The 15,520-nt window shown below is 30.0% G+C and overlaps 1 protein-coding gene across 1 annotated transcript; it reads right to left on the bottom strand.

Annotated features, from left to right (window-relative positions):
* Positions 1 to 3,128: 3,128 nt before the first annotated feature.
* On the bottom strand, positions 3,129 to 10,841 carry CAGL2 (developmental protein SEPALLATA 2-like). The gene is given in 8 exon segments (NM_001280738.1): positions 3,129 to 3,232; positions 3,312 to 3,448; positions 4,008 to 4,049; positions 4,162 to 4,203; positions 7,878 to 7,977; positions 9,995 to 10,056; positions 10,163 to 10,241; positions 10,391 to 10,841. Coding segments are annotated over 8 exon segments (741 nt in total). The 5' UTR covers positions 10,576 to 10,841; the 3' UTR covers positions 3,129 to 3,138.
* Positions 10,842 to 15,520: the final 4,679 nt, after the last annotated feature.

Below are 15,520 nucleotides of genomic sequence, written 5' to 3' on the forward strand. Positions count from 1 at the left end.
CAACTAATGACTTGAAAACCAATTCATAGCATTGAAATCGTAATCATCAAATCAATCTTTAACATTATAAATCATGCTTGAACACATACAAACTTTTCATAGAAATCTCTTTTTGGAACACTTTCTCATTTGAAATCATCTTTCAAAATAGTAAAAAGAAATCATAAGAAGGATTTTAACATGAAAACATTTAAGAAAGTCACTCACAAAACTTTACTAAATAAGTCATTCTTCTTCTTCTCGCAAGCATCTTCTCGTGTGGCTAAACCAGTAGCACTTCAACATTTCAACAAAACTCTCACCATCCCCTCCTTAGTTACCAAAATCCTCTTATTTATAGAGCCTTTAAACTAACTTAGTCATGCATAAACTCTTCTCAGTTTGTCAGCTTCTGCTTAAAACTTCATACGTGTAAATTTAATATTTAATCTAGTCATGTCTAAGTTCTTAATCTTACAAGTTCTCGTAGACTTCAGGTTCCTCTTGGGCCAACTTCATTCTCTAAATTGTTGGAAAGTGTCCCCATTTCATTTGGCGATGTGGAACCTTGAGCTGACGCCTAATCAATTAGCTGAGATGATACTAAAATGGGCAAAATTTCACCTACTTCATTTTTGGTTTGTTCATTTAAAGAATAAAGTCATACTCATTTTCCTATATATTCCAATCTCAGGAAGATTCTTCATAAAAAATACCATCTCGACTAATAATTACCCTTCCTTTCAAATAATTGTACAGAAAATTGTTGGGATTTATGTCCTAAAACTCGTAGATTGTAAATATAATCCATTGACCGCTATTAATAAATTGTTATTGATTAAATTATTAGTTTTGTCCTAATAACCCAAATCCAATAAACTAACATCCTAAGTTGTTTAATGAGTCTTGAACAATATGTAGAGACATACAAGAACCAATGTTCAAGATAAGCTTAAAGGGTCTATAGTATAGGGATAAAGTTGGGTACCCTATTCTATTAACACTATTGATACGCCTCACTTTATATTTAATATAAACGCAATGATCCAACACGTTCGTGTAGTTGACATGCGAGTGAGAGTATCCTATGCAATGAGTTTGCATAAGACTGGACCACGAAATAGTAACCACTAGATGTAAGTCCGTTAACTAGTTAGGTTTCTATTTCACTAGGATGACCTAGGTAACTTAGTCTTAATCCTGAGTGTGTTATGAACTCCTATTCGCGAGGGATTGTTCTTTCATTTGTACAAGTGAGAGTGGCCAGATCGCCAACTCAATAAGCTTATCATTTTGGGGACAAGACAGAGTGAGAAGCTGAGAACATAATTACACAAGATGGAATTCACTCCTTCTTTACTTTAGGGTAAGTAGATGAGTGTTCTCTTAAATGGTGTCTCTAAGTCTTGAACAAAGGGCCCTACCGTCTCTATGACACGAGAGGGGTTTCTTGTTTATTAGTAGGACTATAAACAGATTGTTCATTGGAGGAGCACTGATATTTAAGGATTAGAGGTAATCTAGGGGTAAAACGGTAAATTGACCTAGCTGGTGTTACGAACACTGGTGAAGGACTAACTTACTGTTATTGATCTATATCTGTGGACACATAAATATCTCTACAGTGAGAATAGTGCACCTGTGAGTCTTAGTGGAGTGTACACACAGTTAACGAATATTGATTATGTGGTTAATGAGTTTAGCCAATTAATCTCAGATCGTTGTAGCTTTTGATCTGTAGGTCCATTAGGTCCCCTTCCTAGCTCGTAAAGGAAAATGAGATTTATTTATATTTGTCATCATCAAGATCTTTGTCATTTTGTCTCAATTGGTTTGACAATAGTCATTACTTTGGAGTGATAATCTGCTATCATCTCCATCTCCTTCATTTGTAATTATTCAAGCTCACCATGTATAGCTTGTAATCGTACCTTTTCAGCATGATCAACTCCTTTATGAGTTGATTGGAGCTTGTTCCACGTTGCCTTTCATGTTTTAGCATCGCAGATGATCTGAAATGTATATTCGTCAACTAATTGGTGAAAGATATAGAGGGCCTTCTTGTCCTCCTTTCTTTTCTCTTTTAGCGTGTCTCTTTGCACTTGATTGACTCCAGCTTCCACCTCTTGAAAACCATTATCAGCGATCTCCCACAAATCCCATGCTTCTGTAACGATATTATTTTGATGCTCCAACAGTCATAATTAAGTTTAGTAAGCATCGTAATTGAAGCAAATTCATCCCACCGTTGGCCATATTTTTTTCTCTCAAATTTTTAGCAGGGCTCAAATGCCACTTTGTTAGAAGAGAAAGGGGGTAAATGACACAAGTGTGAAGAAAGTGATTTTTGATTCAACTATACAGGTCTTTATATAATCTTACAAACAATGAAATTTCAAGGGTTAAGACACAAATATTTTAACTCTCATAACTTCTAAAATCTCCCCAAAAAAAAAAAACTTAACAGGCACAATTTAATATAAAAACTAAAAGACACACATCAATTTAATTTCTATAACCCTTCAAATTCCTTTATATTCTCAACAAATCTTTGTTTACCCAAATATTTGTTTTTGAAATTCTTTTAAGGGTATGAATTTGAAATTCATCTCCGACTCCCTCACGATTTTCTATCCAACACCTTTCTAACTTCATCTTTTGCCATAGAATTGGCTATATTTGTTTGGTCGACTTTGTAGAATATACATAAATAATGTTATTTTCTCCAACATCATATAGGATTCAAGAAAACAATAATAACAATGTCCTTCAGGAAATAAAGTGCCAAATTGGGCAATTCCATTTGTAATACCCTTTTCAAAAGACAAAAAAGTTCACCTGTGTAATCTCAATATACAAAGCATAGAGAACACAAAAACAATAGGGAAAAAGAAAAAACAATTCAAAATTCAAAGCGTCTTAATATTTGAAAAGGATACAGGTAAATATGATAGGTTTTCAATACAAGTCCTCCTTCAAATTTTTGGGATTTTCTTTCAAGTTCTAAAATAAAAGTAAAATAATATAATGCTTATTAACAATTATGCATAGTGTTAGTACCATAGCGCAAATGAAAAAAAGAAAAGTAAGCAACAAAAAGTAGAAGAAAGAGAGGTTTTTTTTCTTTTTCTTTTTCTTTTTTTTTTTTTGTTTGTTCAATCAAAGCATCCAACCAGGGAGGAAGCCATTGACTTGTTGGGCATGAGTTGGAGTAGTAGTGCTTGTAATTTGGTCTGATACTGCAGAAGTGTACCTATTTAAAACCCAACATCAAATTACTTACCCAAAAACAACAAAGAACCATAATTTAAATTCATTAAAAAAAATGTTACCCAATTTGCAAAGTGGGGTTGCATTCCAGTGGCTGAAAGAAGCCTTGAGTTTGGGCATTTTGTGGACCATATGACATGCTTTGATCTCCACCATCCCATGTAAGCCTTATATTATTTCTTGAACTTATTTCTTCCAGCTGATCAACCATACATTATTACACAAGACCAACGCAAACATCTCCGTTAATACTCTAATTCATAATCATCTTAGTTTTTTCAATCAACATAATGCCCACCATATTGTCTACATGTTTCTATAGATTTGACAACGATGTGAAGTATACATCAACATTTCCATTCTAATATTAAATACTCCTCACAATATATAACAAAGATATCACTACTTTTAAGAAATTTATGCTTATTTTAAATTGGAGAAAGATATTTTCATCATTTAACATATATGATATGATTTTTTTAAGTTTCCATCATTAATTTCACCATTAAGTAGATGGGATTTAACAAATGTTTTCCAGAGCAAGAGATAAATACATCAACATTAGGACTGCGAGACAATTCAAGTATAGACTTTCAAATATTCTCAAACATACCTTAAAACTGTTACACAATGGAAACTTCACTAATGTCCCATAAGGCAGACAGATGTTTTCTTTTTTTTCTTCTTCTTCTTAAAGTTTGAGAATCAGTAAATTTCAAGTTTAGGCTGTCTTAGGAAAAGAAATGTTGATTAATTACCTTTATTTGCAGAGCTCTGTTAGTTTCAATCAGCATTTGTTCCTGTACTTGACAAAAGATTTTAAAACTTAGGATAAATATATATATATATATATTATAGCTCAACAAAATGATTTTGAATTCACCATTAAAACTTGATATGAACTCAACCTACCTTGTTCTGAAGATCAGATAGTTGGTCCAGCATGTACTGAGTCTGCAAAGTTCCAAATTTTCAACAATTTGGTCATAATTGACAAATTATACATGTCCTTAGCTAAGATAACGACTAGTCAATCACAAAATATTTTTTTTAAAAAAAAGAACAATTAGTGTTTTGTTCATACATTGATTTACAAAGTACATAAACCTAGGTTTTCTTAAGATCACATAAGATATAGGTCCAAAGAGTCTTTAATCACCTCTTGACTAAAAAGCATAAGCTAATAGGTGAACATAAATTTAATTGTATATCAGCTAATAAAGAGGAGTTTGGGTCATATACTAGCCTTGTGTACTTCTTTTTTCAGTCAAACATTTGCTTTTATGGAGAAACTTGGAGTGAAAAACTGTAATAGTTATTAGAAACTTGCATGCATGTTTAAGAATCTACATTCAACCGTTATGATGAGACATTCAATAAATAGTTTTACCTAAAAAGAAGCTCAACAATGAAGCCACAGAAAAATGGAACTAACTAGCCATACATATCTAAGAGCTCAAATACATATAAAAATATCACCACGCACAAACAAAAGCATTTGTTTGGAAAGAAGTTGTATAAGTAGTTTTCAATAGGTTAAATTATAAAATAGTTTCTAATCATTTAAACAGACAGTCCCTACGGTTTGGTTTGATGAAGCCTCATAAGTAACTCTTATAGTAAAAGACTATTTGTGATATGATTTTATCAAATCATAAGGATCATTTGAAGGCTTTATTGAATCAAAATGCTAGATTCTTAACTTTTAAGACAAACTATTTGGCCAACACTACAGGGAGTAAAATTGCAATTGAATCTTTTTAATACTGGTAGTGTCAGATTAAAATAATAAGCTCAAAACTAAACACCAATTTACACAAACTACAACGTTTGAATAATCTTATCAAGATCAATTCTACAGCTGAGTAAAACAGATTTCCCATAAAAGCCATAAGTTAAAAGAGTGCGTTGAACTTTGTAGCTATAAAACTTGTGGTTAAAAACAAAAAGAAGTGGAAGTTTAATAAGGGTATTAATTAAGAAACAGAGCAACTGGATAGTGTACTAAACTGCCAGATTCTGGTTAAGCATATTCAAAGTACAAAAGTGAAAAGCTTCAATAATTGTCTTTTAAATGGACAGAGACACACCACAGCCACATAGATACTGTTAGAGACAAGACGTTCAGACTTAAGTTCAAGAATTAAAATAAAAGTTCAATAACATTTCTTAGTTTTCACACTTTACCTTGATTTTTTAAATCAGGAAAAAAAAAAAGATAAAAGAGGTGTCAATGAGTTTAATTTTCAAAAGCAAAAATACAAAATAGCTACTAAGAATTACTAATTCAAATCAAGGTAATTACTTTGGTTCATTAGATAACTACTTGAAACCTTTTTGGTTAACATTTGAGTTTTTATATTTTAGTTTTTAAAAATTGACTATAAACACTCCTTCCTCCCATCGTTATCTTCTTACTAGTATTTCAAAAAACCAAGCAAAAGTTTTGAAAACTAAAAACTAATTAGTTTATTTTTTTATTCTCAGTAGTTACTTCTTCATTTAAGGAAGAAGGTGCAAGCATATATAAGAAATTGGCAGAAAATAAGTAATTTTCAAAACTAAAAATCTAAACATTCACCTACTAACCATTCTTCTACTGATTTTTAAATTTGGTTGATTAGATTAAAGGCTGTTTTTAAAACCAAACCAAAATTTAAAAATTAAACGAAGTTGTTTTAAATGTTTGTTCTTGTTTTTCAAATTTGACTAAAAAATTAACTTTTATCCTTTTTAAAAAAAAAAAAAAAAAAAAAAAAACTAAATAAATGGAAGGGAGGATGCACATCTCAACTGTGTTCATATATCCTCAAGAACTCAACTCTTTAACTTAAGAAAGATGATAGAGAAAACTAGACGAAAAACAAAATAAAGAAATAAGCTTATAAAACATGTTTTTACGTTTGTTGGCATTTAGATTGCAAAATTATATTTGATTTCTCACAATTTCTTAATCATGAGTTTCATCCTTCCACAAAGTTAAACAGTAGAATTCATGGCCACATTCTAAATATAGAAAGTAAAAACAACAAATTTCTAAAAACTATTTTTTAGGCACATTTGTCTTTTTGATTTTTTTTTCCTGAAAATTATGCTTATTTTATTGCAACATTTTTTATAATAGTTTTATCATCTTTCCTAAATAAACAAATGAATTCATAGTAAAATTCCAAATTCTAAAAACAACTTTGCCTTTTGCCTAGTTTGCTTACTTTGGTATTTAGGAATGCAAAACAAAATAATAATAAACAACCCAAGGAAATCAACATGCAGAGAAGTAATGGTAATCAAATGAAACCTAATTTTCAAAATTTGACTTATATTTTGAAAATATTGAGAAAAGGTAAACAATAAAACAAACAATCAAGTAGATATGAAAAGTCATTTCTTAGATAATCTTTTATCTATTATAGATAGTGAAAATGTTGTCCATTTAACATCTATCACTTAAATTCAAACAACAATTTCATGAACAGTATATTAAAACCATTAAAAATATTATGAGAACTTGTACTCCAAAAATTCCCAAACCTATTTTCTTCAATATATTGGAGTGTTAAGAGATTAAAGTCGTAGTCACTCCAAAATATCATTAAAAGTATACAAAACCAAATTAGAAAAACAAAAAAATCAAAAGTTTTAAATGAATAAATGATTTGTATTAAGATGTCCAAAAAAGTATTTAATCTGTAAAGTTTGAATATGAAACTTTTAAATCTATAATCTAAATGAACATTCATATAAATTTAGGTTTCTCTATGTAATTAAAACTATGCGTTAGTTTTAAAACATTGTAGACAAAAAGAAGTTATTGGAAAATTAATCCTTCAGAATATCGAAATAGTTGTGTACTTATTGTTGGCATATTATATATCCATTTTATGAGTAAAAGCAGAATGAAGAAGCAAATATGTTGATGTTTTGAAAAATAAGAAACTAAAATCGAATTGGAGAAAAAAATTAACTTTCAAGAATTTATACAAATTTAATAAACTAAAATCAAACAAACCCAATTCTAAAAAGTTGGCAACAAATAACAAAAACTATTGCATATTAATTGATACTTCAACCATAATATTTCATCAAAATACTATGAGATTTTGTATATCTACTTGGCTCATCACCCAAAATCATACTTTTTAAAAAGTAGTTATTGGTGAAATAAATAAACTAAATTTATTTCCAGCACAATTTGAACTCACGTTTATAAACCATACCTATAAGTTTCTTAGTTTTATTATCTACTTTTGTTTCAAAACTGGGAAAAGTTTTTAAAACTATAAACTTATTTAGTTTTTAAAAACTTGATTTTAGTTTTCAAATTTGAATAATGCAGAAAATTAAAAACGAAAAGTTTATATCAAATAGGCCTTTAATTTTGGTTTTTGGTTTTTTCAATTGTCATTCAAGAGTTTTTTTTTTTTTTATCATTTTAGACTTTAGAAGTCTTAAACAATTTTTTTAAAAAAAAGGTTTTCAAGAACTATTTTTTTCGTTAAAAACTTTACACAAGTTTAAAATAACTCTTTCAAAAGAAGAATGTATATTTATAAAGTTAATTTTTCAAAAACCAAATAACTATCAAACAATAGATCAAAACAGTCATTATCGGAAAGGATTAAACCTACCTTGGTAGACCTAACTTGCTTCAAAGAAGACACAAGCTGACGCTCCAGCTGCTCAAGCTCTTTTGAGTTCAATGGACCCAAGTCCTCCCCAAGAAGGTTTCTGCCATAAACACAAATAAATTTTTTTAACCTTAGCAATTATATGGTTTTGGTTTGGTCAAAATCATTTTTGTATGGTTTCAAACTACTTTTCTCTTAAAAAATTTCTTGCTTTCCATGTAACCATAAAAGTACTATCCAAAAAAGTCTAATGTAATTGCAATTATCTTGTAAAGAAGAACTTGGAGAGTGGTTTTGGGTGCAGATATGTTTGTTTAGAAAGTACTTTTAATATATAAAAACTGAATTTTGCCCAAGAAAGGCCTTAATCTAAACATTTTCTTTGTTATTAAAAGTGGTTATAATCAATGTGCTTTTGCCTAAGAGGTTTATTCTATAAGCATTCTTGAGCATACCTATTTCTCTATAGACAAATGTGAGAGATCAGCATGTTCATGTTTATCTTAATTGTAACTTAGAGGTAAATCTTCGTTTTTTACTATGAGAGTATGCATATTATTTAGAATTAACCTCAAAAGTCTTTCAGGAAATTTAATACATTTGATTAATCAACTTTTATATAATTAGTTGAACAACTTTAAAATGAGGCTTTATAATGAGAACCCTAGATTTCATCATCTCTAACAAAGATTTTTGCCCTTTTTATATTCGTCAACTACTTCGCCCAACATTCCGTTGTCAAGAACTATATCAAACATGAATTACAAATAAACTCTTTTAAACAACTTTGGAAACGTTTATGCACCCGCCTTTGGTTACTATTAGAACTTTTATTTTTAGTCTTTGAAAATTAAACCTATAAACACTCATTCAAACTCTAAATTTCTTGTTTTGCTATCTACTTTCTGTCCATCGTAAAAAAAACCAAAATTTGAAATATATATACATATTTCTTTAGAACTTGTTTATATATAGAATTACTTGGCAAGCTTATTGCGGTGAGAAAATTTTAAAAAAATAAAGCTTAATTTTCAAAAATCAAACCTAAAAAACAAAATGATTTCCAAGGAAGGGCTTAATAATTCAAATCCACCCATCCTTTTACATGAGACCACTCTCAATAAGAAAATATACAAGTTTACAAAACCAAGAACATTATGAATGACCAAAACACAAATATGGTAACCACACTCTCATGACCATTGGATATGTTGAGATGTATCTTTCCTTTATATGGTGGTTTCCTTTTAAATTTTACTTTTATATATATATATATAGGACAGTATTAATGTTTAGAGCTACATTTGATCACTATTTCAAAAATTCTTTTGAAAATAGTTTTGGAAACAAAAATAGACTTGTAAAGAAACCATTTTAAATGAAAATATTCTCAAAGAAAATCTTACCATCAATTTTCTTCTTTATTATATATAGACATTTTTTAAAATCTGTTCTAGATTTCAAGAACAAAAACCTTGAAAATGAGTAATTCACATTTATAAAACGAGCTTCAGAAATAAACAAGTTTAAACATTACTAATTAAATAAATAAAGAAGCAAATTAGATTCCAAATAGATCTGCAGTTAGCTGGTTTAGGTTTCTTACATAGTTCAAGTTTTGTAATTTGAATTAACTATCTACAATAATTTGTATGTAAATATTATTTGTTTTTTAGATAAAACTTTCACTATTAAAGGTAATTTCTATTTTAAAATGTTACTAAGACTCTATTCGATAAATATATTTTTTTCTTTTTTTACTTTTATATTTCAAAAATTAAATTTTCTTTTCTTTTCTTTTAATTTCTTACAATAAGTTGCAAATTTCTTAGGCCAAAGAGTCAAATTATTGGCCAAATTCAAAAAAACAAAAACAAATTTATAGAAACTATCATTTTAATTTTTAAATTTTGGCTTGATTTTTTTAAAAAAAGAAAGAAAGAAAGAAAGAAATCAAAAGTGAAACAAGTGTTGATGGTTTTATTTATAAAAAACTTTTAAAAAAACTACCAAAACTAAAATGGTTTCCAATAATTAGGTAAATTATCTGATTATTTAGATATATAATTGAAGAAAAAGAAATATTATGGCAAGAAAAAAATGGTTAAAATATTTACCTCTGAGTTCTTTGTAGAGACTCAAACCTAGACTTCAGCTTCAAGTACTCTCTATAACTACTCTGCAAAAATAAACCCCAAAAAAACCATAAACCAAAAATCAAATCAAGATCTAAATTTCAAAAGATTTTTATAAAAACTTGAACAAAGAAAAAATGTAAAATTAACCTCGAGTTCTTTAGCCGGTTTTGTAACCTCCACCGCTCCATAACTGCATTTTTGGTACCTCTCCAGCGTTTTAAGCATACTGATATGGATCCAAACGCACATAACAACCCATATTACAACTATATACATCATTAAAATCTCCAAATTCTTCTCATCTAAGATTAGAAAAGAAAAAACCCAAACCCTAGAAGAAAGATAAAATAAAATAGAAGGAGATAGAGAATATACTTGGAAGTACTACAGAATTCATAGAGCTTGCCACGATTTGAGAAGATGATAAGAGCAACTTCAGCATCACAAAGAACAGAAAGTTCATAAGCTTTCTTCAAAAGCCCATTTCTTCTCTTTGCAAATGTTACTTGTCTGTTTATTTTGTTCTCTATCCTCTTCAACTCTACTCTTCCTCTTCCCATTCTTTTTTTTTTTCTTTTCTTTCCTTTTTCCTTTTTTCTTTCCTTCTTTTTGTTCTTTTTTGTCAATAAAAAAATCCCCACCCCTCCAACTCACCTCTTCCCTCTTTCAATTATTTACCCTAAATCTCCAAACTCCCTTTCTTATTTGTTTTTTTTTTCTTACCCCAAAAATCCTTTCTTCCTTCTTGATTATCCCTCTTTTCTTTCCTCTGCTGGTACCCTCCAAGTGTAGCTAACTTTGTGATACTCTGTTTTTGGGATTTCAGAAAAGAAAAAGAAAAAAAAAAAAAAACCCTAATAAGATGAGGTCTTTGAAAATAAAAAATAGAATTGAAGTTTTTTTTTGGGGGGGGTGTTGGTTGGTTTTGTTTCTCTCTTTCTCTCTTTCTCTCTTTCTTTCTTTCTTTCTTTCTTGCTGTTGTTGTTTGTTTGGGTTTGTTTGGGTTTTAAGAAGTTGAAAATTTCCAATCTTCACCCAGAAATAATGTGAAGAAGTCAGGGTTAGGGCTCTTCTTCTTGTTTCTACTTTGATATAAAACAGCCTGGTTTTTCTTTTTTCCTTTTCCCTAAGATGCTTCGTTCACGCCTTGTGTCACGCGTGTGGTACACGTTCACATTGTATTCGATAACCACATGATATTTTTATCTCCATTTCCACGTGGGTCCTTTCCAGTTGGTCACCACCTTCTCTTATGCTGCCCTCCGCGTGGGATTGCCTTCTCAAACCTTTTAAAATCACACACCCATTTGGTTCTCACTTTGTTGTATCAATCAGCTTAAAGCCCCATCACAGATCCATCCCAACGTCGTCACCAACCTTAAAACGTATCTCCACCTGTCCTTTTCTTATTCGTCTAACTACTCTTCCTTTTTTTTAAAAAATTTTATTTATACCCAACACTTTGCTTAGCTTCTTTTTAATTTTCTTCAATCTTTTCATTCCCATCCTCATCTCCTAATTATTATTTATATATACATCTTCTATTCCCAAAACTTAATATGATACCATTCTTTCCTTCTTATTAATTCCTCTAAAACAACTCTTGTAACATATTCACTTCTCATCAAACTTTCATCTCCTTTCATTTAAAAGAGTTACCTACACATTTTGATTTTCCTAAATCTGGATCTGCTTTTTATTTATTTATTTAATCTATATAGTATGACTTCAATTTTTAATTTAGTTTCTATGTTCCTGGGTTAGCCTCCTTAATCATCTTTAGGTTATCTTTTTCTTTTATTGAAAAATCCTATTTATTGACATTAAAAACGAAATTATTAAGCCCTCAAAAGCCTATAGCAGTCAATAAATTAGTTGGGAAAAGTCAATATGTAAGGTTTGACCTAAAGAGTACAAACATAAAATTGGAACTATGAAAACTACTAAATAAAGTTTAATATAAACTCATACTAAACTTGTAAATTAACATTGAGAGTTTAAACATTTTAATTAGAAATGTTAGATAGTTTTAAAAATTGAAATTCTCTCCTCTTTTTATTTTTTTATTTTTATTTTTTCTGTGATGGATCCATTTTACTCCTTTAGTGCATTTAAAAGAAAAGGACTTGGAAAATCATACAAGTCTTTGAGTTGATGGAGACTAATATCTTTAAATATGCTCATTAATATTGAATTCAAATAATCAAAGATAAGAAAAACACGCAATTAGTCGTAAAATGACGGTTATTTAGGTGGTACGATTAATTAATAGAATGAAATTAAAGGCCATAGAGTTACCTAGCTTTATAGTCAAATATTATATCAACTAAAATAATATTTGAGACAAAACAATTAATAATGACATATAATTGAAAATAAAGAGTACTATAGAGAGAGAGAGAGAGAGAGAGAGAGAAGGGAAGAAAGAGAAAAAAAAGAAGTTTACTAGAATTGTTATATCAGTGAGTGAAAGAAATGAAATGGAAGGTTTAAGAGTGCAAGAGAAACTTTGCCTTTATACAACTTGTTTGAGATTTGTCATTTTTGTTATAATACTAAAAATTTCATATTTTGCTTCTCAAAACAGGGATTCTCACCTTTGCCTTCACCAAAATAACCAATATTTGAAAAAATATATATTTATATATATCTGTGGTTGGTGAGATAAGGTTAATCTGGTCAATTGCAAACAAAAATATTTTATTTAGCATATTTTAAATGTGTAGGTTGATACCATATTCTCAAACAGGCAAAGTGATGATTGTATGACATGTATGTATGTGTATATGTATATGTATGATTATTTGAAAAAACCATGATATACTGTGAAAAACTTATTGGAGCTTTTGAAAAGTTGATATGAAATATGAAATAATAACGCATGTGTAGAAAAGAAGGAAATGTAACTGTCCATGTTTATGACATATAATTATTAAACTGCTTCCTTTAAAATAATAATAATATATATATATATATATATATATATATATATATATATAAAACATATTTGAAAGATTACTAAAATGTTAATATTTATTTAATTTCTTTAAAAGAAAATAAAAGAAAAACACATGAGGGGTGGTTGAGAGAATTCTCAAATGATTAATTAAGTGGTAGGGTACAACATTGTTATCTTGAGTTTTAGGAAATAGGAACATTTATGAGTGATCTCTTTGTGTGGCTAAAACAGATAAAAACCCTACATACAAACTTTGTATTATGAGATAGAGAAATTATATATATATATATATGAGAGGTAGGTTATCCTCACTTTCCTTAGAGTAAGTATAAATGGGTTGGATTCCGTTGGGTTGGGGAGATTTTTTAAACTAATAAAAAAAATGTTTCAAATTGACCATCCAAATAACCCAAATAAGATCTTCAACCCAACCCTTAAAATTCGAGAATTCGGGTTGGGTTGTCGGATTATTTATTTCTTTTTTTAAGCATATTGTTTATTAACTTAAAATACTTAAGTTTTTCTACAACACATTTTAATAACTAAAATTTCAACGTATCTATTACAAACTTTTAAAAAATTCATATAATAATATGTTTGAATTATAATATGTATAAGTTGTAGTATATATTTTAATAATATTAGAGATTTAGGTTGGGTTGGGTCAACCCGATTGAATTTTTAAACATGTAACCCGAACCTGTTGGGAATAACGCACCCAAGTTTTGTTACCACTTGTTGTGACAATACCAAACTCCCAACTACTTGGTATAATTTCCTACACTAGACCCATGAACACAGTCCAAACCAACCAGAATTTCTAACCACAAAGATATATAGTGGTTAATTATCTGTTGTTTCTGCTGCTCTTATGTCATAACAACACTACCTGAAACTGCAGTACCTACCAACACATACAGATCATTCCTCAAAGCTCCCCTCAGTTTAACCAAAGAACCCTTCGTAACTTTCAAAACTCTGTTCTAAAATTTAAAAGCATAGCTTGATCTATCTAATTCACCAAGAGATATTAGATTGCATTTGTGTTCTGGAATATACCTCACATTTGTGAGCTTTCTGATAATCCCATCATGTGTTGAAATTTTAACTAACCCAGTTCCCTTGACATCACATGTATTGCTATCACCCAATAAGATTTCCTCCCATCATTTTTCTAAAAGTCAATCAAAAAATCCTGATTAGAAATCATGTGATACGTGCACCCTGAATCCATGATCCAAGCATCATGCATATCACTGTGAGACACCATCAAGACCTTTACTGAATCATACTCATCGATAACATTTGTTGCACTAGTCTCAACTGCATGTTTGCTACTCGATGCTTCCTTGCTTTTATTCAAATGGCAATGTTTCTTAAAGTGTACTTCTTTATGACAAAGGAAACACTTTCTAGCTTCCCCCTTTGAATTCATCATGGAACTCTTCTCTTTGCCTTTCCAGCTCCTTTTGTCACTTCTTCCTCTGGTCATGAGTAACTCTCCATCCATGAGTTTTTTCTTAATTTCAAGATGTCTAGGCTTCAAGGCATCCAACACTACATCCATGGTCAATGAATCTCAACCATATTTAATAGCTATCTTAACCTCTCAATATGTTTCAAGTAATGAAAGAATTACAGCTTGATTCTCATTCAACATCTTCTCACCGATGTTATTAAGATCAACTATAATCTTCTAAAATTCATCAAGGTTCTCTTCTAAGCCTTTACCTTGGTCCATCTTATATCCAAAGAATTTTTCCTTTAGATATAATTTATTTGGCAAGGACTTTGTCAAGTAAAGACTCTCTAGCTTTTTTCACAACTCCCCTATAGTAGTAGCCCCATCCACTAGTCTAAACACTTCATCTAAGAGATACAGAAGGACCGTCGAATAGTCCGTTTCATCTATATCCTTTTTCTTGGCTTCTATAATAGTTTTCGAAAGGTTATTTTCATCTAAGATTTTTGCTACTTTTTGTTGAACCAAAATAGCTTTAATCTTTTTTCTCCAAAGAGCAAAATCACCCTTCGTGTTAAACTTAGCCAGCTCAAACTTTGTTGAGGCCATTTTTACAAAAGTGATCAACCAAGAATATGTCAATTGCAAACTACTACACAAAACCCAACTCGTCTTTGAATCGAATGAAGCTCTAATACCACTTGTTGGGAATAACACACCCAAGTTCTGCTACCACTTATTATGACTATACCAAGCTCCCAACTACTTGGTATAATTTCCAGAGAACACAATCCAAACCAATCAAAACGCAATAACCACATAACCACAAAGAAAGTGACAAAAGAACAAACGACAAAGATATATAGTGGTTCGACCAATTCGGTTTACACCCACGTGTTGGCTACTGCTTCTGATATCGAGACCCAAAACCCATCGAAAATTACCTTCTCTGACCGAAGACCCATGTGTCGAACAAGCTATTGCAAACCCAAGAAGCACCCATGACTAAACCATGTGAAGAAAATCAAGACTGAAATACTCAGTCAAACCATGCTCAAACCCACCGCTTAAACCCTGAAACAAA

The sequence above is a fragment of the Cucumis sativus genome, chromosome 4 (assembly GCF_000004075.3).
Source record: "Cucumis sativus cultivar 9930 chromosome 4, Cucumber_9930_V3, whole genome shotgun sequence".
NCBI classification, from domain to species: domain Eukaryota; kingdom Viridiplantae; phylum Streptophyta; class Magnoliopsida; order Cucurbitales; family Cucurbitaceae; genus Cucumis; species Cucumis sativus.